This window comes from Anabas testudineus, chromosome 22 (assembly GCF_900324465.2).
Source record: "Anabas testudineus chromosome 22, fAnaTes1.2, whole genome shotgun sequence".
NCBI lineage: Eukaryota > Metazoa > Chordata > Actinopteri > Anabantiformes > Anabantidae > Anabas > Anabas testudineus.
Window position 1 is genome coordinate 11,519,932 of NC_046630.1, and position 27,375 is coordinate 11,547,306.

The 27,375-nt window shown below is 39.4% G+C and overlaps 3 protein-coding genes across 3 annotated transcripts; 2 read left to right on the forward strand and 1 right to left on the reverse strand.

Annotated features, from left to right (window-relative positions):
• Window positions 1-5,131: 5,131 nt before the first annotated feature.
• On the forward strand, window positions 5,132-16,343 carry rab11fip1b (RAB11 family interacting protein 1 (class I) b). Its single transcript, XM_026339645.1, has 8 exons — window positions 5,132-5,660; window positions 11,072-11,496; window positions 11,600-12,021; window positions 12,080-12,121; window positions 12,293-13,416; window positions 14,520-15,281; window positions 15,608-15,722; window positions 15,912-16,343. The coding sequence occupies exons 1-8, from the start codon at window positions 5,314-5,316 to the stop codon at window positions 16,116-16,118; spliced, it is 3,444 nt and encodes a 1,147-aa protein (XP_026195430.1). The 5' UTR covers window positions 5,132-5,313; the 3' UTR covers window positions 16,119-16,343.
• A 728-nt stretch (window positions 16,344-17,071) lies between these two features.
• On the forward strand, window positions 17,072-21,639 carry brf2 (BRF2 RNA polymerase III transcription initiation factor subunit). Its single transcript, XM_026339644.1, has 4 exons — window positions 17,072-17,405; window positions 18,875-18,934; window positions 19,055-19,376; window positions 19,585-21,639. The coding sequence occupies exons 1-4, from the start codon at window positions 17,258-17,260 to the stop codon at window positions 20,345-20,347; spliced, it is 1,293 nt and encodes a 430-aa protein (XP_026195429.1). The 5' UTR covers window positions 17,072-17,257; the 3' UTR covers window positions 20,348-21,639.
• Window positions 21,640-23,001: 1,362 nt separating this feature from the next.
• LOC113148521 (prolactin-releasing peptide receptor-like) lies at window positions 23,002-25,258 on the reverse strand. The gene is made up of 2 exons (XM_026340235.1): window positions 24,810-25,258; window positions 23,002-23,635 (listed from the first exon to the last, which is right to left on the reverse strand). Exons 1-2 carry the CDS (start codon window positions 25,256-25,258, stop codon window positions 23,002-23,004), a joined length of 1,083 nt encoding a protein of 360 aa, XP_026196020.1.
• Window positions 25,259-27,375: the final 2,117 nt, after the last annotated feature.

The window sequence follows — 27,375 nt, forward strand, 5'->3', positions numbered from 1 at the left end:
AGAATCAAGTCTGATGGGTTGTGTTAGTGCAAAAAAGGAGCATCATCAAATATTTCAGTGTTTTACCAAAATGAATAATTTCCTGACACGTAGAATGATAAGAAAAAAAGATGGTGACAAATACTGTTCTAGCATTTTCAAAAACATGTACAAGTAGCACACTGACATCATCTGGTCAGATGAGTTTGATGAAGTCATCTTAGTTGTGTAAACACACAGTCCTTTCTTTACTGACTAATTGTGTTCCAAAAGCCAACTTGGCTTATAACTAAAATAACATATGAGGACATATTTGTTTCTTCATGAAAACAAAACATTGTTTTCAGTGTTAACTAAATGTTCATATTATACAGGATGAAGTGGATAAGACAATACTGTATACAACACAGGGCTAGGACTAAAATGATTAACATTTAGACAAGTAAGTCCAGTTGACAACAGATACAAAGACGTCCTAATCCCCAGGACTCACAATAACAAGTGACGTGACCAATATGTTCTATGGTCTAAAGACTGAGTCATTTTGAGAAATATCACTGTTAAATTCAGTATCACTAAATGTCCATTGTGATAATTTAATAATAATTTCTTAATTGTAGTCTCCTCTCTGTAATAGTATCATAATAAATTGTAGCCTACAGTGCTTTTAATCAGTATGTCAATTATAATAATATTGTAATAATATTATATTAGTGATATTTCTGTATGTGGCTGAAGCCCATTCATTATTTACAGGCCAAAGTATGGTTTTGTGCAAAAGGTAATTTAAAGTTCATGACAATAGCAAACAAGTTGCCTGTAACGACACTGCGAGAACTATACTCGTTGATATTTTGTGCTGTCTTTGTTCAACACAGACGAGTTACTCCTGATTTGTCAACTTCTTTGGAGACTGAGGTTTAAAACTGAGGGTTTCAGTACAGTCTTGTTGTTCTCTGAATCTCGTCTACTGTTAGCATACCTGGGTTTACATTTCCAGCTGACAACTGGCTGTGCAGGTGTCTTAGCTTCTTCGTCACTCTTCTGTTTGTCTCCACGATCAGGCCAGTCGTACTTGGAGTCTCTTGGCATGACTCTATACAAGGACACTTCTCAAGATATTTCAGACAATGTGATGTGCAATATTATTAGAAGAGGGCCTTTCTATTTATATGTTATTCAATGGGACTTGCTGAACCGGAACATTTTTATTTGCACTTACAACAGAAAAGTTTTCTTATAGTCCTCTATAGTGCTACTGAAACCGAGTTATGTTTTTGTTTCTTCTGTGTTAATCTTATTAATTTGATTAAAAATGCATTTCTTCCTGGGTGGGACCCCTGGGAACTAGCTCAGATGGACTGTTAAAAGAACAGAACATGTTGCTGCTTTGTTTTCCTGAGGGACTTAGACTTTTGAAACAGACCCCTGGGAGAAACAAGCTTTTAGCTATGAGACTGTGATCTGATGTGGTGCAGATACTGCAGAGTCCTCAGCCTCCTGGAATGAAATCCAGTGCATTTGCGACAATCTATACAGGCAGGGAACATGTTAAAAGGCAAGGTTATGACAAACAACAAGGACAACACAAGCTCAGTCCCTGTGGTCTCAGTCCCTGTTAGATCCTCTACACTTCTACACTACTTCTTGTCACGATGAAGCTAACAAACAGGGACGTGAAGTACCTGTTAGTTTGGAGCAATTTTAGGACAGTTCAAGGCAGCTGTTGTAATCTCTTTGCAGTTAGTTCTCATGGCTTAGTTTAAGGCCCTGTTTGAGCCTGTGGAGCTGCTCCGTCTGAAGAGGCTGTCAGTGGTGTCAGTGTGATGCTTAATTTGGGAATACACACCAGGTGGCGCTTCTTTAAATGCCCTCTCTTCAGGTCTAGGTGCCACAGAGTCCCAAAGCATCCCAATGGTGACCTGCTTATGCTTGAGTAAGTCCAACAACACTGAACCAGAACAGTATTGAATGCTTCTGTAATTTGTGTGCATTGTTTTCTCAGCTGCAACCTTCTGTGAAGCAGAGCTGTAGTCTCCGGGGATGATGTTGCATAATTTTATCACTTTGATCATCTCACAGTTTATGCAGCCCATATTCTCTTTTAACCAGTATTACTGAGTGCAACTGGGAGCTCTACGGCGTTTATTAAACTTGAGCTGCTTTACTCAGGAGCAGTATATCAGTAAAAGTGTACGTTATGTCAATCATTACAGCAAACAGAGAAATTAAATAATGAATTGTTGTAGTTTTCTAAGTCATTTGTCTTTATGTGATTTTCTCATAGTGGGCAAGGTTACAAACGGCGTTAGGTGTAAAGGAAAAATAATCAGTAGCTCTATAAACCTTACAGTGATGGTAAAAGAGTCATATTTTAATATTTATCAGGGCTCAGTTGTAGCTGTATCTCTGTCAAGACGTTAACTCAAATACATATTCTTCCATTCTTATTTTAACTGTACGCATCAAGTACCAAGGTTTTCTTTGCAGCAAGATATCCAGGAATTTTCTACCAACTGTCTGCACACAGAGCCCGAGTTTGAAAGGTGCGGAGAGCATTGTGGATGGTGAAGCGCTGTTTGGCTCCAGGAACTGGAGAACTGGAACTTGCTGACTCGAAGTAACTACAAGTTCGTCTGAGACTTGGGCCTAGGTGTTCTGCCAAATAGAGAGTAAGTAACTGCCATGAGAGCTTAAGAAAAAAAATAAATGATTAAATGTAAATGTGATAACAGGTACCGGATATTTAAGATTCAGAAACAATAAGCCTTATATGAAAAAGTCAAAAATGTATTGGATACATTAAAATTGATCAGAGAGGCTATTCACAATAGTTTTGGCTTCACACTGTAAAAACTAACAGGACATTCAGACTATTCTGTTTTTCAAAGCGTGTCAAAGAGAGACACTTAGTGGCCAAAAGGTAGCACTGCATCATGTCAGAACGAACACTCTTTATCCAGTGAGCAGTGAGTAATCATTTGTGTAGGAGGGTCGTTTAGATAAGTAACATGGCTGAGTTTCACAGCAGGGAGAGGCAGGTATGTACAACAGAGGGACTTTTTGGGGGAATTTTCCAAAAATCTACTGTTGTTGAAAAGGTGGTGAATGTCTCCCAACATCATAAAACTTAGTTATCTGTATATGTAAATACAGTATATGATGTATTTAATGTAATTAACACTCTGTCATTTCATGCCTGGTGATCATGTTGCTGATGAAAACAAACAGCCCAGTCTCATCTTTCCCAAGGGCCTGTATCAACGTGCTGTACAGTTCAAACAACCAATCACATGATACTTTGAAACATGTGGATCGTATATATTTTGTTTGATATTACTAAGATCTCAATACTTTGTCATCGACAGGTACTTGCATCAACAACACATCAGTGATAATGTTGAACGCTTTGAAATTGGCTGCACTGTGTATGAAGTTGCTACTAAGGTGGGAATGTATTTGGCCTTTTTCGTCTTCTTTCAGTTTATTTTGCTATTGCCTATGTTTGATATGACCTTATTTCTAATGTGTCTAATATGATCCTCGGTTTGGGGATGCTTCCTGATGAGCAGCTGGGCCATCTGCAGTCTTTTAACCTATTAACAGAGAAGTAAAACTATATCACACACACTGACATAACTTTTTTATGTACTCTTAGCCTGTTTTTTTTTTTTAACATTTATTTTTAATATTCTCGCCTGCGCTCTTTCAGGGAAAGTGTTCCTGGTGAAGTTCTTGCAGGTGAGCAGGACCAGGAGGATAAAATGAAGAGAGTGATTTAAAAAGTGAAAATTCTGAGGTGGATGAAAACCAAAATTTAACAAGCTAATGAATGACCTGACAATGCTAGTTCTTACACGTTATATAGAGATATCTTACACATTGTAAATGTAAATAATCACCAGTAAGAACCAAAGGGATGTATCATGTACAGTGTGTTTATTATGGCTTGTTTTGCTATGTGTGTTTTTATCTGTAAAACAATGTGTGAACTTGTTATTCATAGACTAAAACCCTGCTGTGGCCTGATTTTTATTAGACTGCTTCCATTTTATTTCCCTGTGAGTCTGAGTACTGTATGTCTACTTGAATTGTTTAGATCTTTTAATCTTTTTAATGTTTAATCAAAGCCTAACTAGTCGTGAAGGATCTAATTTCAGGGCCTAGTACTACAGCGGTTATGTCACGGTCAGACGCTCTGGCAGTGCCAACAAGGGTGCGTCACTTTGCTAATTGGCTCAAGGCGCTTTACGTGTATGTAGCTTTAATCTTAGTTGGGAACATAACTTGTAAGCAATGAAGTTGTAAGGCAAATCATTGTTTGAGGGATTTGAGATGTGCAGTCCTATAAAGAAGCATGAAATCATTGAAATCTCTCTTTTAAACAGCAGGAGTCACTGTTCAAACATGAATTATCTACACTAAAGGGAAGAGAACAATTTTACTGGACAGTAAAGAAAATGCTGCACAAATCAAAATCAATATAGACTAAACTGGGAACCATTCATTTTCCATTCAGACCCATGAATCATGGGAAATGCACCTGTCTCAGTGTGTGTCGAGCAGAAAGCAGAGAACACCGGAAAGTTTGCTGGTTCCTTTATAACTTAAAACAGACGAATACATTCAAGGTATTTTAGTGCTTTTAATTCATGGGGTCTTCCCGGGCGGGGGAATAAATTCATGCAGACACGAGCACTGCAGCCTGGTAAGTATTCAAACTGGAGCTGCATGTGAAACTGAACCCAGCCACATGAACCCTGGACGTCAGTGGCCTGTCAGATATCCAGTCCACTCTTCAAGTGACAGGCTTAGAATTATTTAAGCCGCAGGCCTCATGTTTTTAGACTTGGATGAGACTGATGTTGAGGTGGGAGTAGATGGCACTGATACTGAATTATCATAGCAACATGAGCATTGTTCTGCTTTGTCCTGTGACCTTTAATAAGTTCGTGAGGAACCTGAAATATAAGAATTGAATCAACCAACCAGTCAGTAATGTCTTTATGTGAGTGCAGCTGATGTGGGATGATGTTAGTGGAGTCTGTCAGGTGTCAAGAAGGCTCAGTGATTGTTTGGATCTGAATGAAGACACAGAGCTGCGTCTTTATTTCGTCTCACAAGTCACGTAACCTGTTAATCTGTGGGCGTTTCTTAACCAAGGCCCCCCTCTCGGTCTAGTCACGCCCAATCAGCTGTTTCCTCAACTTCAGCAACGCGCACGGGAAAACTTTTCCTCGCTACTGTCCAGTCTGACAGTGAACCGATGGTCCACAGCACCGCGTTTGGTTTCTGGATTCAGTCTCTTCGCTGCTGGACCGTAAACGTGTCACAATGTCCCTGATGGATCAGCAGTGGTGTCCCGCAAGCGTGCAGGTAACGGTGCTCCAAGCCAGGGGCCTCAGGATAAAGGGGAAAAGCGGCACCAACGATGCGTACGCGGTCATGCAAGTGGGCAAAGAGAAGTATCAGACGTCGGTGGCGGAGAAGAGCGTGGCTCCGGTGTGGAAGGAGGAGGCCGCTTTTGACCTGCCGCCGAGTCCGAGTGGAGGAGGAGGGGAGCGGGGCACGCTGCGCGTCCACGTCATGCACCGGGCCCTGGTGGGTCCAGACAAACTCCTGGGTCAGGCTGTCATCAGTCTGCTGCAGCTCAGTGAAGACACAGCCCGCAACAAGACTGAGTAAGTGATCAGGTGGCAGGCAGGGGAGCAGTTTGAATAGAAATGAAGTCAAAAGCAGGGGTGGGTTAGAAGTGACAAGGTGTGCAAAGGAAAAAGGAAAAGCCCAATTCAAAGTTTGCCCTAATCTTTAGGATCACAAATATATGATTTAGATTGGCCCACAGAAGCTGGGTTCAATATTACATTACTACTCAGTAATGTGGCATCATCGTTGCAGATTAATTAGATGTAAATCTAATCAGTTCTCATCTCTTCCTCTTGATTGAAGCCAGTTCTCACAGTGTGTGTTTCTTTTCATGTGCTCAATATTTGATTAGAAGGCAGATGTTCCTCTTAGATTTTAGCTGCATGTAAACGAGGAAAGCACAGGTGTGAACGAGGCTCAGTGGCTTTGATTTTCACCTGCACCACAGTTGAACAACTCCTGGTTTCTGTCAGTCATTCTGCAGCTTTGTGGGGCAAAACTCAATAATCCCTAATAAATCCGTTTTAATAACAACCTGTGTTTGTTTTCCTGACATTGTGCATGTGTAAAGACTGTGACTGTGATTTCTTTCTTCTACCAATGTGAAGTGTTTCCAGCACACACATGCAGCCATCCATCACTATACAGACCTGCTCTGGTGGGTTTGACATATGTTGCCCACTCACTCCAGTACAGCTTAAGGGATTTGTTCCCTTGACTGCAGCCTTCAGGAATGCCAATTAGCATTACTTGGGCAAATGAAGTGAGTCAAAAGATTCACTCTTTCATTGACTGAATTAATAATAAGCTGTGTTTTATATAGTGTTTTCACAGAAACGCTATATAACTGGTTGAAATGCCTTAAAGTTGTAAGCTGACTTAAACTTATTCAAGGTGTTTATTAGACTTGTCCGTGCACATCTTTGAGTAGAAAACAAATGTAAGTAAAACATGTTTTTCAGGACTTTAAATTGAGTCGAGTAAGAATAGAAAATGTGTTCTTGTGCTAAGTTGTTTCTGATCACTTTAGTTCCCCCGCATGTGACTAGTATTATAACAAGCGGATCACGTACCGTCTACATGCACAAACATACACACCCCCGCGTTAGGCAGGGTTGTTTGTTTTTGTTTGGCTCTGCTTGGTGTCTTTGTCTTTGGTGTTTAATTGCATGAATTGGAATATAGTCCACATCAAGGTTAGATGTGATATGTGTATTGTCAGTTCATATAGAGGCAGTGCTTTCACAAACACAGCAATTTTGTCTACCACCACACGTACATTTCCAGCTTTCATCCTCTGCTGAGCTGAAAGTAAAAGCTATTAAGCTGAATGTCACCTGTCTGGTTGAGGAATGTCCAATCTTGCATTGTTTTTGGCTTCATGGTGTGTGTATCTGATCACATCGGCACTTTTTGGCATCTTTCTAAAATCTGTTTCAATTGAACTCTCCTGCACATACAGTTCATGAGGAGTCCTTACATTGAGAATACACTGTTTTTATAAACTCAGTAGACCTGTTTTAGTTGGTGTTGCGTAAATGTTTTTGTGCCTCTGAGGTTATATCTGGCTGTAGCCTTACATTCCTGACTATTTTATCAATGAACAAATAAACAGTGGCCGTTTAGCAAGGTCACGTTTACTGATGCGGCCATACTGGCTCCTGACACACAAAGTGTTGCACGTGCCATGAGCTGCCTGTACAAAAGTCCTACTGTTTAAAGGCCATGATGTTTTTCAAAGTTTGCTGAGCAATTTGTGAACCAGGTTTTACACCATTTGAGCATTTGATGCTTTCAACACTTTTATTAGTGCTCACGTGTAAGATGTATGATACATCTGTACTTGATAAGTATTTACTTACTTGATATTAGTAAGTTTGTGTGTTTATTTATTATTATTTATTATTTGCATTCATCTTTAAAAGGACAGATGCTAGGAAAGGTTTTGTAATTTCTACTATATCTAAGTCAGGCCTGCAAGTGCAAAACATTTGTGATAGAGCACAACCACGACTGTTGAAAATCAGTTTTAACAATCTTGCTTTCAATTGTATCGCATGGTCTAACTTTGTAGCAATGTAGTTTGTCTGGGTATGTTAAGGACATCTTATCTGTGCTAGCTTAAAAGTTATTTTAAAGTATCAGATTAAAAAAAGGGAAAATAACTATTCTATTCAGCGAGTGTTGGTAGCGTGACAGCGAGCATGCAAAACATCAAGGCCTTGAAACTGGTGCTACTTTGAATCTAGCTATTGTTACTTTTTTATTATTTACACCGCTGTTTTTCAGCTGTGGCATGTTGAAATGTGTTCAAATGTTTGTTTAAAGTCAGTTTTCAACTGTCAGCTATTGCTCAAGAGCATCAGAACACCCACACTAATTAAACTAATTGTTATATAATGATAATAGTGTGTCAACTTTAATCCCCAAAGCCTGAATACATAAAAACTGTTGTGTTACAACTTACATTACCTTTTTTTATAAGCATTATAATGTACTGTAAGAAGCCTACAGTTTGGCAAGTCTCAAATTACAGCTTCCCTGTAGCATTGTGTCATGTGTAACAGCTTCACTGTAAGTTTTTCTTTCCGTTATAGATTTTAGTCTAAAGTAACGCAGGGTTCAGCCAAAGGTTTGTGACACACAAAGGGAAAGTGAATTAGTTTTTTCTTTCCTGGTTCATTTATGCAGGCCTTCATTTCAGCTTCTCTGACTCATGGATGTGGACTGATGTGATAAGCCCAGGACAGTTTTGGTCCTTGGATATTATCACTGCGGAGTTGTTTAACTCGCTAAGCTCTTCTCCTGCTAACAGCTGTGTTCTGTGATAAGAAAGGCTTGAGCCACGCGGGGTCGTGTCTTATCGGTAGTTCAGGCTTCACAAGGAAGGATGTGTGTGTGCAAAATTTGTGTGGAATAAATTGTTGAGTCATGTATTATCCTCTTCTGGTTCTGTCCGTACAACAGAGCAACACATGCTCTTCTATTCACAGGAGTGTGAGGTTATCAACAATCATTATCATCCCTTCACCATGCCACTTCTAATTCCTCCTCCTGCTCAGTGCTAACCAACGCCTAAACCCTTTTGCAACTTCCCTTCTGATTTAACTGAAGTGACTTATTTCTTCTGCTTTTTTTTATGTATGAGTTGAGTTTGTGTTGGTGGCTTCATTAAACATCAGGGATTATCAGTGTAGGGACTGCGATTTAAACTAATACTATACAATTCTATACTTTACTGTATAGTGGTACAGTGCAATATAGTGCTAGTAATATTCATTTTATCACTATACTATACTCTATGATACTGTATAGTGCTGGAAGACAAAGTGAATTGGTATCTATACTAAGTTCTGTATTAACAGTATTGCATAACAATTTTTATAATTTACTAATGTTAATGTTATTGTACTACGTTCATGTATTTGCATATATCTACATTGTCTTGTGAAATACTGTCTTGCACAATTTCCGTGTAACCTTGTCTATTCACATCTGAACCGGTAATGCTCCCTGTGCAACATGATCTTGCATGTTTCTAAATTCGATCCTCTTTTGATGATAGTTCTTTTTCTTTTCTTTTTTTTTTTTGGTGATTTTATTGTCTTGTTTGCAATGGTTGGTTGGCTACACTGATGATATTACTATACTAAGGTGATGGTGTGTTAGTTCTACTACTGTACCATACTACGTAATACCATACTAGTACAATAAACTATTGTTATTCCATTCTCTTTCCACCATACTACTACTAGTAAATGGCTTGGTGATATGTTTGAGTTATCATTAATGATCATAATCTAGTATGTTTATTATTGAGAAGCCATAATCAGGAGTAATGCAGCCCCTCTCTTCTACAAGGTGCTGTACTGTTTGCCATCAGGTATCCATCCAGTGTATTGTGTTTTTAGGCCAAATTAGGATTGATGGAAGTGGAATATTTATACTGCTTTGATAGTGAAACTACTCACAAAGACGCTGTGAAACCACAGCAGGATTAATGATGTTTCCTTGTTCATAACTTTGAAGAAACCTCACAGTGGAATTTTTTTCATTGCCAGGGCTTACGATATTTGCAAACCTCATTACTCATCACCAGTACGAGGCAGGGGAGCCACGGCTGCAGGATCATTCATTTCACAAATTCCAGGAAAAGGCGTTTTCCTCCTTTAATTTGTTTGTGCCACACATCTAAAGCATTCTTGAGGGAGGAGTAGGATGAGGACATATCTGATTCAAGACTACTGAAAGGAAGGCACTGTATATTACAGTCTATTTTAGTAAATTCTTGTGACGATATGTTATGTGAACTGTTTATGGATACTGACACTTGATCAGTTTTTAGAATCAGATTTTTCCCATGCTGCCCCTTGTCCATCACAACTTTAAAACCACCAGGCTGATTTAATGTTGTGGCTCACCTGTGGAGATTTAGTAATTAATAATGCTTCCACATTTTTTAAAACCACATTCAAGAGCTTGGCAATAATAAGGATGATAAGCCATAGCTACAGCTCAGATATAGTACCCTCCACCACACACACACACACACACACACACACACACACACACACACACATCCTTCCTCATTTCCCCAGGAATCCAGATTTCAGTTGGAGTTGTTTGTTTAGTGTTGAGCTGACCTCAGATTTCTGCCTGATGGGCAGTTTTTCTGCTGACTGTTCCTTTTTGTTGTTCTGTTAAATTATTCTACTCATTCTTCTGTCTGTACTGGAACATGACAGATGTTGACTCTGTGGGTGTTTTACTGAGCTAATTTCCCTTCATTTCAGTACAAGATTTACATTTTAAGAAGCTAAAAGTCGAAGAATCTGCAGTTTATAACAGAATCCTGCTTTAGTTGTTTTCACTCAGACATTAGAGGATGAGGTATTAGGGGAAAAGAGGACAGTATAAAGGTTATCAAATGTTGACACAAACAAGAATACACAGTACAATCAGTAATACATTCTCTATATTTAAGAGGGTAGCACACAGTGCAGTGTTTAAAACACTTTCCTTTTGGTTATTGGTGGCTGTGCATGGATCATCAGACCTTCCAAAAACATTCAAATTACCCCTTAGTCACTTTCCATTTGCTGTGGGATGGCTCATAGTTTCCAAACTGTGAAACTGTTGAAATTGTCTGTGAGTTCTTACTGTGCTATAAAAAAAAAAGAGCTTCGTTCTGTTTTGGTTCACTCTCATCAGTCTTTTCACAGTTATTCAGTGAAGAAGCTGAATAGACTCAATAAAAAATAAATTTCCAAACTAGTGATGATGTTGCTCCATAGCTGCTGGGTGTATAAATGGGCAACTGTTTGCCAGCATGTTGTTGTTGTGTTCACATGTGTTTCTGCTGCCCTCAAGTGGCATCATGTTCGTCAGTTATTTGAGTATTATGTGTCTGTTAATATAATTCTAATAGAATTACTCTCTTTAACAGATGGTTTAAGTTACTGGACAAGACTGGCAAAGCAGACAAAGACAGAGGAGAGGTGCTTCTGGACATTCAGTTCATGAGAAACAACATGACTGCCAGCATGTTTGACCTGTCTGCTGCCGGCAAATCCCGCTCTCGTCTGGGCAAACTAAAGGACAAAGTTCGTGGCAAGAAAAAGGAATCAGACACCGTGTCTAGTGTGGTGCAATCCTTCACGCAGGTTCTGACAGACAGTGAGGAGGAGGCAAATGGGGATGGTGAGCCAGCAGCAGAGAAGGATGAAAAGAAGAAGAAACATAAAATGAAATCCTTATTTTCTCCCAAGTCTAACCTGCAGAGGAACATGTCTCAGTCTTTGTCTGTTCTGCCTGCTAACTCCTCGCTGAGCGGAAGCCAATCGTCTGGTCTGAATGTGGAGTCATCTGAAGGTCAGGAGTAACAATTTCATGTTTTGTTTTTTTTTTTGCCATTATGCATTTTATTTTCTTCCATGATCTTTGTAGTAAAATGCATGTCACAATCTGATTCCAGGTAAGAAGAAATTCAAGTTCATGTTACATAAACGCTCAGGTAGCTCAGACAGCAAAGATTCCTCCTCTGGCCTCCAAAAACACAGCTCTGGGGAACACAGTAACATGTGCATCAATGGCAGCCATGTTTACTGCGAGGAGCCGCAACCTCGGACTTCTCGCATTGGCTCAAACTTCAGTCTGACCAGTTCAGGCCACGGATCAATGGAAGATGTTCCTGAAAGACAACATTCAGCCTGGACCGAGGAAGAGGAAGAGACAGCAGAAGTAGAAAATATACAAGAGAATGTGGATGAAGAGGAGGAAGAGGAAAGAATGAGGGTGGAGGAGGAGAAAGTGAGGAGGCAAGAAGAGTTAGAGAAATTGGCTGAAGAGAAGAGGAGACGAGAGGAAGAAGAAAAAAAGAGGATGGAAGAAGAGAAGGTCAAAAGGGAAAAAGAAGGAAAAGAAAAGGAGGGAAGAGGAGAGGGAGAAACAAGAGGAAGAGGAGAGGGTAAGGAGAGAAGAAGAATGTAAAAGATTAGCAGAGGAAAAGAGGAAACTAGAGGAAGAAGAAAGAAGGAGAATTGAAGAAAAAAGGCAAAAAGAGGAAGCGGAGCAAATTAAGATGGAAGAGAAAAGAGCTCAGGAAGAGAGGAGGAAACAAGAAGAAGAGGAGCGGGTTAGGAGAGAAGAAGAGCGTAAATTAGCCGAGGAAAAGAGCAGGCTAGAGGAAGAAGAAAGAAAAAGGGTTGCAGAGGAGAAAGCTAGAAAGGAGGAAGATGAGAGGAAAAGGAGAGAAGAGGAAAAAGCTGAGGAAGAGAGGAGGAGGCGAGAAGAAGAGGAGAGGGTTAGAAAGGAAGAAGAAGAGTTTAAAAGATTAGCAGAGGAAAAGAGGAAACTAGAGGAACAAGAGAGAAGAAGGATTGCAGAAGAGAAAGTTAGAAAGGAGGAAGAGGAAAAGGCTGAGGAAGAAAGGAGGAGGAGAGAGGAAGAGGAGCGGGTTCGGAGACAAGAGGAGGAGTTTGAGAAGAAAAGGAGACTAGAAGAACAAGAAAGGAGGCAACGGGAGGAAGAGGAAAGGATTAGGGAAGAGGAGAGAAGACAAAAGGAGGAGGAGAGGGCTAAGAAAGAAAAGGAAGAATATGAAAGATTGAAACTAGAGGAAGCAAGGAAAAGGGTTGAGGCAGAAGAAAAGGAAAGAGTTAGGGTGGAGGAAGAGAGGAGGAGGAGAGAAGAGGAAGCAGAGAGAGTTAGGAGGGAAAAGGAAGAAAAGATGAGACTAGAGGAACAGGAGAGGAGGAGAATTGAGGAAGAGGAGAAACGACAAAGAGAGGAACAAGAAAGGATCAGAAAAGAAGAGGCAAGAAGACAAGAGGAAGAGGAAAGAGCAAGGAGGGAGAAGGAGGTGGTAGAAGAGAAAAGGAGACAAGAGGAAAAGGAGAGGAAACAGAGAGAGGAAAGAATTAGACAGGAAGAGCAAGAGAAGATTAGGATGGAGGAAAAAAGGAGACAAGAGGAAGAGGAGAGGTTAAGGAAGCAAAAAATGAAAAGATTAGCAGAGGAAAAGAAGAAGCAAGAAGAAGAGGAGACATCAAGAAGGCTGGAAGAGGAGAAAGCTGAAAGAGAGAGGGAAGCAGACAAAGCCAGGCAGCTGGAGAAAGAGCAGAAGAAAAGAGAAAATCAGTCAAGAGATGGACACGAAGTTGCAGTGGAGAGTCCTGCAGAAGTTACTTCTACTAATCCATTTGAGGATTCATATAATCCCATGGAGGAGGATCCAAAGTCATCTGCTCAACTAGACAGCAGCACAGGCAAAGTGTCTAATGCCCAACAAAGGTTAGTTGATCTTAGTCTAATCGCATCTCAAACTCTGATACATTAATAAATTATTTTTTCAAGTAAATATCAACCAATCGTTAGCTGATATTCACTCCTCCTCTACACATGAAAAATGGGTGGGTTCAAATAAAAGGCGCTCTCCTCTAAGCTGTGTATCTTACTTGGATGTTAACACCTGGAGATAAATGCCTCGTATTCAGCTTTCAATGTCAAACCCAAGTGTTTTCAGCAAAAATAAAAGAACTAGCCTCACTTTTCCAATACTTTTGGAGGGGAATGTATTTTGTAAGAGAAATTTAATAGAATTTCACCCAGTTTAAAGTTAGTTAAAGTTATGTCAACTGTGGGAAATCAGAGTTTGTACATTTTGTACATCATGGTTGAAATAAATCCTCTTAGTATCATTATCAGTTACACAACAGGCTGAGGAACAGAACAACATAAGAGGCAGTGAAACTACATTTAAATAAGTCAGTAATTTATGAGTGATCTGAATGTTTGTTACATTATTTATAATCAGCGATGCCAATGTCAACGATCACCTCGCATTTATATGCAACTTAAAACTGACACCATGAAAATTGCATGACTCTGTGCTGAGTATGTATGGGAATGCATACATTCATACATAGTATACATATGTATCTTTTGCTAACTGAGATTCGGGGCTCGTTGCACTGTCTTACCTCATTATAGGATGCAGCATGTTCATCATATAAACACAGTGAAAATGACTTGAAACCTGTGGTTATCACTCTCAGTTTGACAGCGGTGGTGGAATATAATTCCAGAAGTCAGGAGATGCAGAGATGTCAGGAAGAGGCATATTAAAATATTTCTTTCTTCTATTATTTACATACATCTCAGCCTTTTCTTCTGTGATGTGTTCATTTTTTGTTTCTGTAAATTTGCAAGACAAGCTTGTAATAGTCTTCTTTTCAACATCCTTGTTTTAGATGATTATCAAAGAGCAGTGATGCACTTATACACTTATACTGTATCTGAATTTATTTTCTTCAGTCATTAGAGTATTTTGGGGTTTTTTTTTATTTACCACTTCATTATGCAGAAAAGTCATGTTTTCTGTGTCTCATCTCCAGATGTCACTCTGTGTCATCAGTGGAAATCAAGACCATTTCCAATGATGAAAAGGACCTGATTAGTGTTCAACGGGAAAAGCGACCAGCTCCTCAACCTCCAGGAAGAAATCAAGCTGAGAAACAGAGGGATACAGATGTATCTATGAGACATCAAATTAACAAGCAGAGTAACGACAAAGACATAAAAACTGCCAGTGTTCTCCCTCAGCGCTCTGTGCAAATGATTGCTCCTGTGAGTAGGTCTCCCACAGATACTAAAAGCACCCAGAGCTTAGTGCAAAGTAGTACCACCAAAGGAACAACTAATGCCATACAGGGTAAACGTCCTGCACCACCTAGACCTCGTTCTGTGGATGATGTGCCATTGTCTGAACAAAAAGTTATGACTTCTATTGACAACATTTCTGCAGATGGCCCAGAAGCAAAACAAGTCCAGATTGTTTATGGCTTAAATCCATTTGAAGATGACGAAGATGAAAATGAAGCACAAGATGGTAACACTGGTTCACTGCACTGGCCTCCAGCTGTGTCACAAACTGAGAGTCAAACAAAAATCAAATCCTCAAAGGTGGCCCGTGCTCCTCTACCACCTGCAGGCACGATTATAACCGATAACCGTGCCCAGGTGTGTGAACAAGAGTCGGAGGCCAAAACCTCTGTGCATGCCCAGAAGACTCCAATACAGGAGATCCAGCCTGTAGTGCAGAATACAGTGGAGGAACCGGGTGTGAAGAAGGAGGTGCCTCCTACAATTTCACGCAGGTGACACAGTTTAACTCCTCAAATACTATTTATGCAAGTCACACACTTCATAACTTATAGATCACACGCCTCCATCTGCCGACATTGTGCTCATCATAAAAACCTCCATAATTCATCCTCATTTATCTTTTATCAGTTATTCTCCTTTATCTTTGCTTCTATTATTAAGTGTGTTGTATGTGATGAGGTCAGTGTGTTTCAATTAGCTTGCATTGCTAACACTATCCGGAGTTTGACAAGTGTTTACTAAATATGATTTGTTTTTTTTCTCCACCCACAACCAGCCACTGCCTACATTTTTCTTTAGTTTTGTTTTGTCTTTGCAGGCTCCAACCTGTAAAACCCCTTAATCCTCTGGAACAGCAGTCTGTCTCAGTCGTTCAAGGGCAAAAAGATAACAAATCCACAGGAATCCTCAGTGAGGTTCAGGACAAAACAAAGGTATTTCGGTTTTTATAACGCTTTTATGGTGTTTTAAAGATTTTCCAATGCCATTATGAGAATAAAGTAAACACATTTTTGTATTTATATTGTGAAATGTAAGAGTTTCAGTTCAGTTCATTTTCAGTTCATCGTCACATTTGAATCATAGTTGTGTTAACACTTCCCATGTTTTCTGTCCTCTCCCAGGGAAACGGTGCTGGGCTGAAAGGGCCGTACTCCCAGCTGACTCGAGATGAACTCATCTCTCTGGTACTGAAGCAGGAAAAACAGCTTTCAGAGAGAGACAAAAAGATAACAGAACTGGAGCAGTACATAGACAACTTACTTGTGCGTGTCATGGAAGAAAAACCAAGTATCCTCATGTCCTTGAGCACTATGAAGAAGGCTGTATAGGTGGATGCACCAATGTTTATTGTAAAAAAATACTACTAAGTACAAAGATATTGTACATTGTTGTTATTTAGTACTATTTTTGAGAATTAGCTACAGTATGTACATGTTAAAACAGTTTCTTCATTGCATTTGTATTGGTCATTTTTATGTTCAGCATAAAGTTCAAATCATAACTTTGATAAATGTAATATTACAAATATAATACTTGTTATTTTCTTGCTAATTTGCTGCAAAACAAAATCAATACTGTTTTTTTTCTCTTAAGACTTAGTTTGCTGTTCACTGGTGATATCTCCACTAAAAGAAGAGTCTTATTTTACTGTTAAAATGCACTAGTCACTGTATGTAATTTCTTGCTCTTGTCCTGAATGTTTACATGATTTAAAAATAAAAAAAGCACTTTAATTAGCTCGCTCACACGATTAACATGATATGCACAGATTTATAGTAAATTAAATAAAATACATAACTTGTATGTCGACTGTTTTTTTTTTTTTCTTGGCCAGTTTATCAATGAAGGCACATTTTGCCATGTCGTGATATTAATCTTAAATTACTGAGATTTTCCAAAGAATGAATCTCATGCTGTTTACAACCTAAATTCATTGTTAGTGGAGTTTAGTCTCAAAAAATCTGTCTAATAATATCTTCTAGCGTCCAGTTTGTTTGAGTTATCTGCTACTGTTATGTGATTAGTGAGTTAAGCTTTAAAATAAAACAATTACATCACTGTGACCTCAGATAACAGTATAATATATATATATATATATATATATATATATATATATATAAATATATATATCTATCATATATATATATATATATCTAATATAATAATATATATATATATATATAAATAAACTAAATAAATAGTACTTAGATAGAAATTCTATAATATAACTAGTCAATTTGTATGATACTGGTGAATGGCAGCACGTGGCGGAACCATCGAGACTCCAAACGTTGTTTCCGCCCGGACTTATTTGGCTTCAGAGCGGCGACGTTCACTCGTCGTTCAGCAGGTGTTTACAATTGCTGTAATGCGGATGTAGCAGCGTTCAAACAAATTGAACTCTGTGTATTTTGTCTTTCTGAAGCAGTCGTGTCTCCGCCGACGGTCGTAGTTTATTTATGCGGAGATGTCTCATGCGGGGCTCCGCTGTCCGGGCTGCGGCTCCTCCAACATCGTAGACGATGAGCTGTACTTTCAGGCTCAGCTGGTGTGTGTGGACTGTGGCTCCGTGGTGTCTGAAGGATCCCTGACCAACGAGCCAGTCGGAGGTTCAGGTATGAGCCAACAATGATCACCTGGAGGCCTCAGAGTCCGGTTTAAACGTAGACCGAATTACGAAAATAGCCCAAAATGTACGTGGTCCACCCACCAGGGGGTCTATCTAAAGAGGAGACATACTGTAGTTCTCTTAATTTAGTGTGTCAGCTTGAACATGTAACAATCAAAAGAGACAAAATATTTTAAAAAAAGCTCCGTCATCTGCTGCAATTTCCTCAAGAGGATCAATAACATTTGTAATTAATCCAGTAGCTATGTCTGGTTCTTGATGAAGAGATGTTCTCCGGTTCCAGAGGCTGCAGAAATTATTGATCCCACCCAGTAAAAACAAGGGGCTCTGTAGACCAGAAACAAAACAAAATGAAAGTCGGTTTTGTTTTTTGTTGTGCACAACAACAGTCCCCTTTTTAACTCAGTCCTGGTCTCTGTAAAATAAACTCCTGGTGCTGTCTTTAGAAACAACTTAAGTTCAGACTCCTCAGCTCAGCTGAGTTCCCCTTGATGTTCAGGCATCCCAGCTCTGGTTGGCATGTTCACAGGTAGAGAAGAGCACCCTAACCTCAGTTTTCCTCTCCCCCACTTAGCTCCCAGGAAAAAAAAAACCTATGCCACCATGGTAGAGGCACTTTTCTTTACCTAGTAGTTGCCAACGTCCACAGCCTAGTGTGGAATCATTAAAATATAGCTGTAAGATAACTGTCTAATGTCATCAAATATAATAAAGAGCACAATGTTGGTCAGATTTAATGTTGTTTGGATAACTGTAAAGATGTGTATAGAATATTAGACGCTGTCAGTCTGCTGCTCTAGTGGGGCAATAATAATAATACTTTATCAACTGTAACTTAGCCAGTTTTTTGGGTAAGGTTACCAACCTGCTTCATTTTACCATATAGACACTGTGTGCAAGAGTAAGAGCTTATGCACCACCATCAATCTTCCCGTTAGTGGTAATTTGGTTTAAGACAAACCTATTTAGGCAAATGCAGGATGCAAATTGTGACAAAAAGCCCCACTTGAGGATGGGTATTAATGCAGCAAAAGCTCTAGAGATCTTTTGTTATCCGAGTAACCATATTGTGCTGTAGTGTTGTATATTCCAGGTACATTTTCAAAGAATCAAATAACCACTAGAAAATAATGCTCTGTCTTGGTATAGCACCAAGTTGTCTACTGCTGCATCATAATAATGATGATGATAAAGCATATCTATATATGTGAAGTATGATTATTGAAGTTAAGAGAAGAGCATATTGGAACAGCATGGAGTATGGTTTCAACTGAGTTATTTTGATGGCGACATGAGGATTTGTGAAAAAATAAATTAAACTGAACAGCAACAAATGTCTGTGTACTGGTAAACAGCATGATGATTGTCTGATTTACTGTTATTTTTGCTATGAGCCCAACTCCCACACATTTTATCCCGTGTTGTTGTTGCCATGACTCTGTGTGCTTTTTACAGATGTCTGCTACAGCAGAAGCACAGCTGTGTACAAAAAGCCGTGCCAAAACCAGATTAAAGGTGAGATTGTCTCTCTAAACTTTTTTTAGAGATAATATGACATAATAATTTGTGTTTCTACAGTTGATCCTGCTGAATTCATGTGTTCACACACATAGACATGTTGTTCTCTTGTTACAGGTGTCCGGCGTGTGAAAGCCATGTGTCGGATTCTCCGGGTCCAAAGTGAAGTCGAGGGGCTCTCGCAGACCTACTACAACCAAGCCTATCGGCATGAAAGCTTTCTCAATGTGAGCCTCCTGAAGAAGGAAATTCTTGCTGGTTGCTGTGTGCTTGTAAGCTGCAGACAGCTCAACTGGCCCATTGCCATGGGAACCATCTGCTGCCTGCTGGATGCTGACCCAGCGGTGGTGGGAGGGGTTTATCAAGAAATGGTCAAGATCCTCAACATTGAGGTTCCGATCGTCAGCATCACTGATGTATTAGAGGCCCACTGTCAGGAGTAAGTGACGGACAGGGGTATGAAATTCAAAAAATATCACTTACTGTTAGTGTTGTCAGATCTATCTGCATATTTGTCATATAAAATATGCTTGATCTCTTCAGTAATTAAAAGATAACCGTTTATTTCTAATGTTTTCTTTTACATTGCCACTGTAATGCTCTAGTGAGCCTTTATCCAAAACTTACTGTGAATGTTTTTCTGTCAGGTACAAAATTAGCTCTCTTGATGTCACTGAAGATTTCGCTGAGAACTCGCGGGACTTAACCAAACGTGCTGTATCTCTGGTGGAGCTGGCAGCAGATTCCTGGATTGTGACTGGCCGTAGGCCTGTCCCCATCATGATGGCGGCTATCTTTTTAGCTTGGCAGTCCTTGAAACCCATCAAGCAGCGGCTCACGTTCTCTTTGGGCAAATTCTGTCAGATTGCCAAAGTGAAAAAGCACAAACCTGCTGCGAAGAGAATAACTGAGATAAAGGAGGTGTTGTGTAAACTGGGTAAGGAGATTCCCTGGGTCAGAGAAAGGGTGACACCGGATAACGTTGTTCGGCTAGTGGAAGATATTCTGCAGCACAGGTCTGCACTGCTAAGGCAGGCTCTGAGAACCCATGAGAACGCTCTGCTGGAGGAGTCTCAGGCCACCTGTGGGGACTCTCTAACAGAGGAAACTGAAAGGGCTGAGCAACCAGGACATCAAGTTCATAATCTATGCATAGTGTCTGAGCCACACAGTGACACGCAGGAGAGCCGAGATCCAGCACCCAACTGGGGGAAAAGGGTGCTATTTGCTCCCCCATGTGTGATTCATGCAAAGAAAAGAAGAGTGGAGCAGCCAGAGTTCAAAGATGTAACTGGTGATGAGGAAATCTCTGACAGTGAAATTGACTCATACATCCGCACTCCTCGGGAAGCTAGAGACTTTGCTCTGACGCAGAAGATGTTGTTGATGTCTCAGAGTGAGAAATCATAATTGGTTATGTATGAAGACCTGTGTTTAGCTCTTACATTATTTAAACTACATAAAACTTGATGAGAGAGGCTACAACCTTTTATGTAGTTTTATCCAGATAGTTTATGGCTCAGCTGCTTAAATTTGCTTCACTTTGAAAAAAAGTTCAATGTAAGTAGCTGTGGTAAACATCAGATGAAGTTGAATCAGTGTGAGACATACTGTACTATGACTGTGAATTCTGTTATGTAGCATAAGAAAGTAATTTGTCCCCATAACACATGGGAGACCAGCTATTTAAGCATTTACATATGTGTGATGTCAGATATTTGGTTTGACCAGAAGACATTTTGACTTGTTAGATTTGGAAAAGCACAGGTGTAAAAAATAAAGTGAATGATAACTGAATGTCATTTAGCTGCTTTAGCTTCATGATTCTGGTAGAGTGCATGGTGGTGCAGTGTCACACTGACACAATGCATACATGAATGAATGAATGAATGAATGAATCATTGTTTGGAAAGGTATTTGTAACACCCGTGCCTGTCCTATCAGGACATCTCAAAATTTCTGCTGTCACGCTCCAATCAAAACCTCTGCTCTTAGCCTAGTAACAAGTTATTTCAATACATGTAAAAGGTTTGAATAATAGAATAATATGATCAGTTCTTTTTCATATAAGCCCTACCTTTGAGGAACAACAGGTTCTGCAGATGTTTAACAACTGCAAAAGTCATATTAAGCCACACAAGTCCCCTTTTGGACCCCTTGCACTTTACCTATTGGACTACACTCTAAAACTACATCTATAAACACTTGGAGAGGAGTGAAAATCATGCTAGACTGTTGTTTGTAGATTTCATATCAGCATTTAACACCACCCAGCTCCACCTGATGGCAAAGAAACTCAGGCAACAGTTTGGTTTTGGCGGAAATATTGTTGGCTGGATCTGAAGCTATTTAACCTGCAGGACATGGAGAGTGAGAGTGAACAGACACTTCTCAGACCAGACCACTGTATCAACCGGTTCAGCACAGGGCTGGGTTCTCTCTCCTCTCTCATACGTCTTATACACAAATTTCTGTAAATTTGCAGAGGACACAGTGATAGTCTTTTGAACAATGACGAGTCGCCTCGTGGTCCTGTGGTGGATGGTTTTTTAAAATGGTGCTCTGAATCCCTCCTTTGGTTGAATGTAACACAAACTCCTGTTTCTGTTGGTTTGGCTCTCTGTGTTAAACAGAACAGTTCATTAAATGAGATGGTTAGTAGTAAAACTCATTGGAAATCCATTAAACAGCCTGTCTGAACAGCTGCTGACTCTTTTCTACCCTCAGCTATCAGTATGTTGAACTTAGAGAGGAGAAGGGTTAATATTTAATGTTATATACAAATTGTTTATTTTATTTGGTGTGCAACAATATAGTGCAATTCAGCTAAAGGAAGTCCATGTCAGTTTAGAAAGCACCAAACATGCTGACATGTTGGAGATAAAACATATTTTCAGGCCTAGTTAAAATGCTGAAATTACTCTAATCCCTGTGTTATCTAATTAGTAATTTCAGTGGTGCAACTGCTCTCTGATTAAGCCCGATATAATTTCATTCCATCTCTCTATCTTACAGCCTGTTATAGTGCATTGATCCAAAGCACAGAAGGGATTGTGTATTTTTTTATTCACAGTAGCACAGGCTACACTTGCACTTGTACATCACTCAGTCAGTTTCTCTACACAAGAAAATTTTAACTGGAAAGAGTAAATGTAAAGACAAATGTTTAATCATTTAGTGACAGTAACACTTCGCTGCAAAGATAAATCTCTTCTGTCCAGCTGCAGGAAGGAAGCAAGGAACAGATAAACATGCCTACATGCAAATTAATGGAGCCCAGTACAGGACAACATAAATTCGGTGGGTACTCTGGTTATTTTACAACTGTACTCCATTTAGACCAAGTCAATTGAACTGCATATGTTGAACAACATTTTCAGAAGCAATAGAAACAGAAGAACACACAACCAACCACTGCACTACGGAGGTTTCATTTTTCACAGTGATTACACTATGCTGTCAGAAATAATTTGATAAATTATACACTCAGGCGGATATTCATCAAGTACAGGTTTGGAAAAAAAAGAATGATTAGAGCCCTGGGGAACAAATTCATAAATTAAATTTCTTCCTGAAGGCCCAGAGGAGGAGCATCATACAAGGTTTAGTTCTGTTGTCAGCAACCTGGTGGAAACAGCTACATGTGCAGTGGCCATTTCTAAACTAAATCTGAACTGATGGTTTAATTTTCTCCTCATGTCCATGCCCAGACTGCATGGACAGTCATTTTTATTATAAGGCATTATCTTATTACTGACATTATGAAGAAAGGTGTCATCATTCCACATAAGGTAAATGTAGAATATATGTACAATATTATACACTCAGGAGTAACAACCAATTTTATATGTTCAAGCATTCACACCAACAGGTAGATGTTTTATCTTTTCCTTCCTCCTTTTTCACACATCAGTAATGGAGGATGAACTCGTCTGATGTAATCAATTGAAACTTCAATTTCTGCCATCATGGCTAAAATTTCTGTTTGGTCATTTTATATCTCAGAATCAATGGAGGGAGATCAAAATGAATAATAACAAGAAAGGATCCTCTTTAAGATATTATTACAAGACCACACTGTCAGCGCAGTGATTGGCAGGCACCCCAATGCGATGATGCCACTTGAACATCTTCCGTAACTCAGTGCGGAAGCGGTCATGTAGCCACGCGTAGAGGAAAGGGTTAGAGCAAGATGAGCTCATGGCACACAGGTGGCACAGCAGCTGAATAAGTAAAAAGTAGCGCTTGTTAATGAGGTGAATGTCTATGTCTCGCAGAACATTGAATACATGAATAGGCAGCCAGCACACTGCAAAGGCAGACACCAGAAGTGCAACCAAGCGAAAGACCTTTCTTTTTCGAGCCTGTTGAGCACCTGCCTGGTCCTGAGTCCTGTGTCCTGGAGCAACACAGTTCCTCAGTTTGACAGTGATGCAAAGATAAGAGCCAAAGACGGCTGACAGAGGCAGGACATATGTGACCACTAGAGTGCTGTACGCATAAGCACGTCTTTCTGTCTCTTGTCCTAACCAGAACTCCTCACAGATGGTGAAGCCTTCCTCTTTAAACTCAACGTGGTAGGTGTGAGTCACTGCCGGAGCCACCAGCCCGCAGGACAGGAGCCAGATCCCAGTGAGGACAGAGGCACAGGTAGCCACAGAGGTCCGCTTCTTAAGGGCGTGAACTGTTGCATAATATCTTCAATACAGATAAAAGAAACAGAGTGTCACTTTTTGATAAGGGTACTCAACTTGTATTTCATAAATTCAAGACAATACATGTGAATTGGTGAATTAGAAGCTGTGTAAAAGCACTTTGTGCAGAGCATTTACATGAGTTAGTGTATAAATTAAAGGATGATATATCCTCCAATTTAAAAAAGCTATTAGCTCATGTGATTACTTAATCTATAAATGCTCAGTTAGTCATTGTAATTACTCTACAGTTGCAACACTAGATGTATGGTGCAGATGTATGCCAAATGAAATAGCAGAAGAGCAGTAATAATATCAGTGAAGTCAAGAGTTTGTGTTTAAAAGTCTCAGTACCAGAAGGACAAAAATCAACAGTTTGTGCGCAGCATTGCAAAATAAGACTTTAATTTGCTGTTTTAATTAATTCTTAGTGAGCAAAGAGTCTGTGGAAAAGAGTAGTCCACCAGGGGACATGTGTTTGCAGAACATATCTGCTTCTTATTTCTGTGCACAAATGATTCCATTTGATAATTGGATTTTGGTCTGGTCCAGGTACATGCTGCACTGCTGGAAGCCCAGACTGTTTTGCATTTTATCTGTCTATGAATTCATACATGGATTTACAAGCCTGCCAAACCTCAAACTGAAGTTTCACACATGCACCTATGTCGCTGTTAATTCATCTAGGTTATTAAAGTTCTAACATATTGAGCTAATAAAGGCCTTAAAAGTATGAGCGGTGAAACCTCTGTCAAAGTGAAACTATTACAGTAAGTGAGCACTCATTTCTTAATCTGACTGCCATCTCCTTAACTGCTAAATGAGTATAAATGACGACAACAGTGACGACAATGATTACATTCTGTAGTTGTAAAAATTCTGTCTTGCCAATTATACATCACTCATACTCAGGGTGGTGTGTAAAATGTGAAATAAATTACATAGAGATGGAATTCACTTTACGTTTTTTAAACTGTATCTAATTATGGACGGCATCTCGCTGTTTTTTTAAAACATCCTTGGCCAAAGTGGCAGCACAATTATGTTACACAAACCAGCACACCCATGAGTGCAAAGCACATTCAAAGGCAGAAAAACTGAATTAAAAAAAGAATTCAAAACACCCCTGTCATTTGATTTGAGTGGCATAATTCCTGTGTGGAGACAGATCCACCCACCTGTCCACAGCGATAGCAGTGAGCGTGAAGACTGAAACGTACACTGTGACAGGTTGGATGAGGAACACTAGGTAGCACATTGAACGGCCAAAGATCCAACCATGTGGGTTGAAAGCGTAGGCGAGAGTAAAGGGGACACAAGTCACACACATGAGCATGTCGGAGAAGGCCAGGTTTCCGATGAAGAGGTTGGTGACATTGTGCATCTTCCGGGTTCTGCAGATGACGTAGAGGAGCAGGTAATTCCCAAAGACGCCCACTACCACCACAAGCACGTAACAAGGGATGATGAGAGGCTTGAACGTCTGCAGCAGGGCCACATCTGCAAACTGGGAGCTTCGGTTGGTGGAGTTGATCTGTACTGCAACCTCATAAATATGTCCATCTGCCTGTTCTCCTGACACAGACGGCTGCGTGCTCCCAGCAAAGGCACTGTGATTACCCTCCATTGGCAGCAGAGCTTGACGTGTCGGCACTTACTCTGTCTAGATATACAGCAAAACAGGTTCACGTGTTGTGACAGAACATCAACAACTTTTCTAAAGGTCAAATGTATATCAAATAAGTGTCGTCAACAAAGGATACATGAAACATTTGAGATTCTAATGAAAACAGGCCGTGACATTTACAGAATGCAAGGCCATTACTGAATAACCGTGCTTTTACCAACACCACTGCATTTTCACAGAGGGAGCAAAGAGCACATTATTAAAGGTTTTATGCTTATGAATGCATTTGAATGTGAATCGCTAAGAAGAGCAACGCAACAACATACATCCTCCACTGAAACGTGCTTATAAAACGTGCCATTTAAAGGACGTGCTGACAGTGATTGCTGGCCAGCTGACTGTGTGCGCACTTCCCAGCAGAGGAATTCAGCATGACTGAGATGCTTGATTTGGATGTATTTTCAGTAAAATGGTAAAAATGTTTTGTAATTTAGGTGGAATATCTTCCTATGTGCACAGAGAAATAAAACAGAGAAAAATAGGTGGAAGGGAAAGTTGTAACGCTGTTCCTCTTTTATATTAAATCTCAAGTTCAAAATCACTTACACAGGAATATCACTTGAGAACAGATGATGCTGTTAAACTACTTATTGTTTCCTCTGTGACTCAGCTGGAGGCAAGAGGATGCCTTTCCATGTTAGTTACATTCCTGAAGTGCAATATTGCTTTTTTACAATGACAAATATCATTTAAATCATTTTCTCAAGTGAACATAATGTGAAACAAAAGAGTTTTGGTGGTGATTTGTGTTATTATTGGAACATTAACATACACATACATGTAACCTGCGCCCTTATGACTTCAGATTTAATGAAATGTCATAATGCTCAGCATGTAATACCTCTATCATTAAAATCCGTTTTATCATGCATTTCATGTTCAATTTTCGTTTTGATTCGTGCGAAGATTCACTGTCACTGTAGCCTGTAGTGTTTTTAACTGTGAACTGAATGAAGAATCATTCACTCAGTGTCAAAGAGGTTCTACTTTAGAACAAATTCCCTTTTTGCTAATGTGGTTAAATAAAAATAAAATGAAAATAAAATGTCATCCTCAATTCTTAGACCTTTACACCTCACCATGTTGCTTAATTTGCAGATGCTGCATCGACAGTGACTGTTTAGCCTTTTTTATAGTCAGGTTTCTGTTTAATACTTGACGCACACACATTGCTAATTAGTAAAACTTTGTGTGACTCACATATGCTATGCACAGAAATAGATATATTTAAAAATAGATGGATATATGAAATTAATTTAAGCCACAGGTGATGGGAAGGCATATCATAATATTCAAGGACAGTGTGGAAGAGAGGTTTAGGTTTAGTGCACGCTAGATGCAGACATTGCATTGTTTTTTATACAACCTGAGTGTTTTAAATGTGATTCCAAAGACTCTATCTGCAGAAATGCTTTCTCTTTATAACTCAAATGCCCACAGTGACTTTCTTTGACCATCACCGTATGAGCTCAAACTAAATGGCACATCATCAGCCTGAATGCATAACAAATAATGGAGTCAAAAAAATAACATATTTGTTTTATTTCGCAGAAGTGCAATAATATTTATAAATTCTAAACTATCTTCAATTGACTGAAGACCATATTGAAGCTTCATCTATTATTCATGTCAAGGTATAAGGTTTTTGGATTATTAATGTCATGAATGCAACAGAGCTCTGGCATGAAGCTTCTGCTTATTTATAGGAATATATAGAAAAAAAGAAGGATGGCGAAGAAGAAGAAGAAGAAGAAGAAGAAGAAGAAGAAGAAGAAGAAGAAGAAGAAGAAGAAGAAAGAAAACCTCTGTTAGGTATTTTTGAGAAAGACATACTGTCTGACAAACTGTCACAATATGAGACCAAACAATGGAGGAAATCATACAGTGTCTTTTAACATGACCTTTATGATGATAATATTTTATTAATTGATATTTCAAAGGGATAAATGTGAAATGTTTAAGTTATTTAAGTTATTAATAATTTTACTACGCTTTAGAAAGTAATTGGAACCCAGTAATCGAATTACTGCTCTCTGTACTGTTAGTATCTATTATAC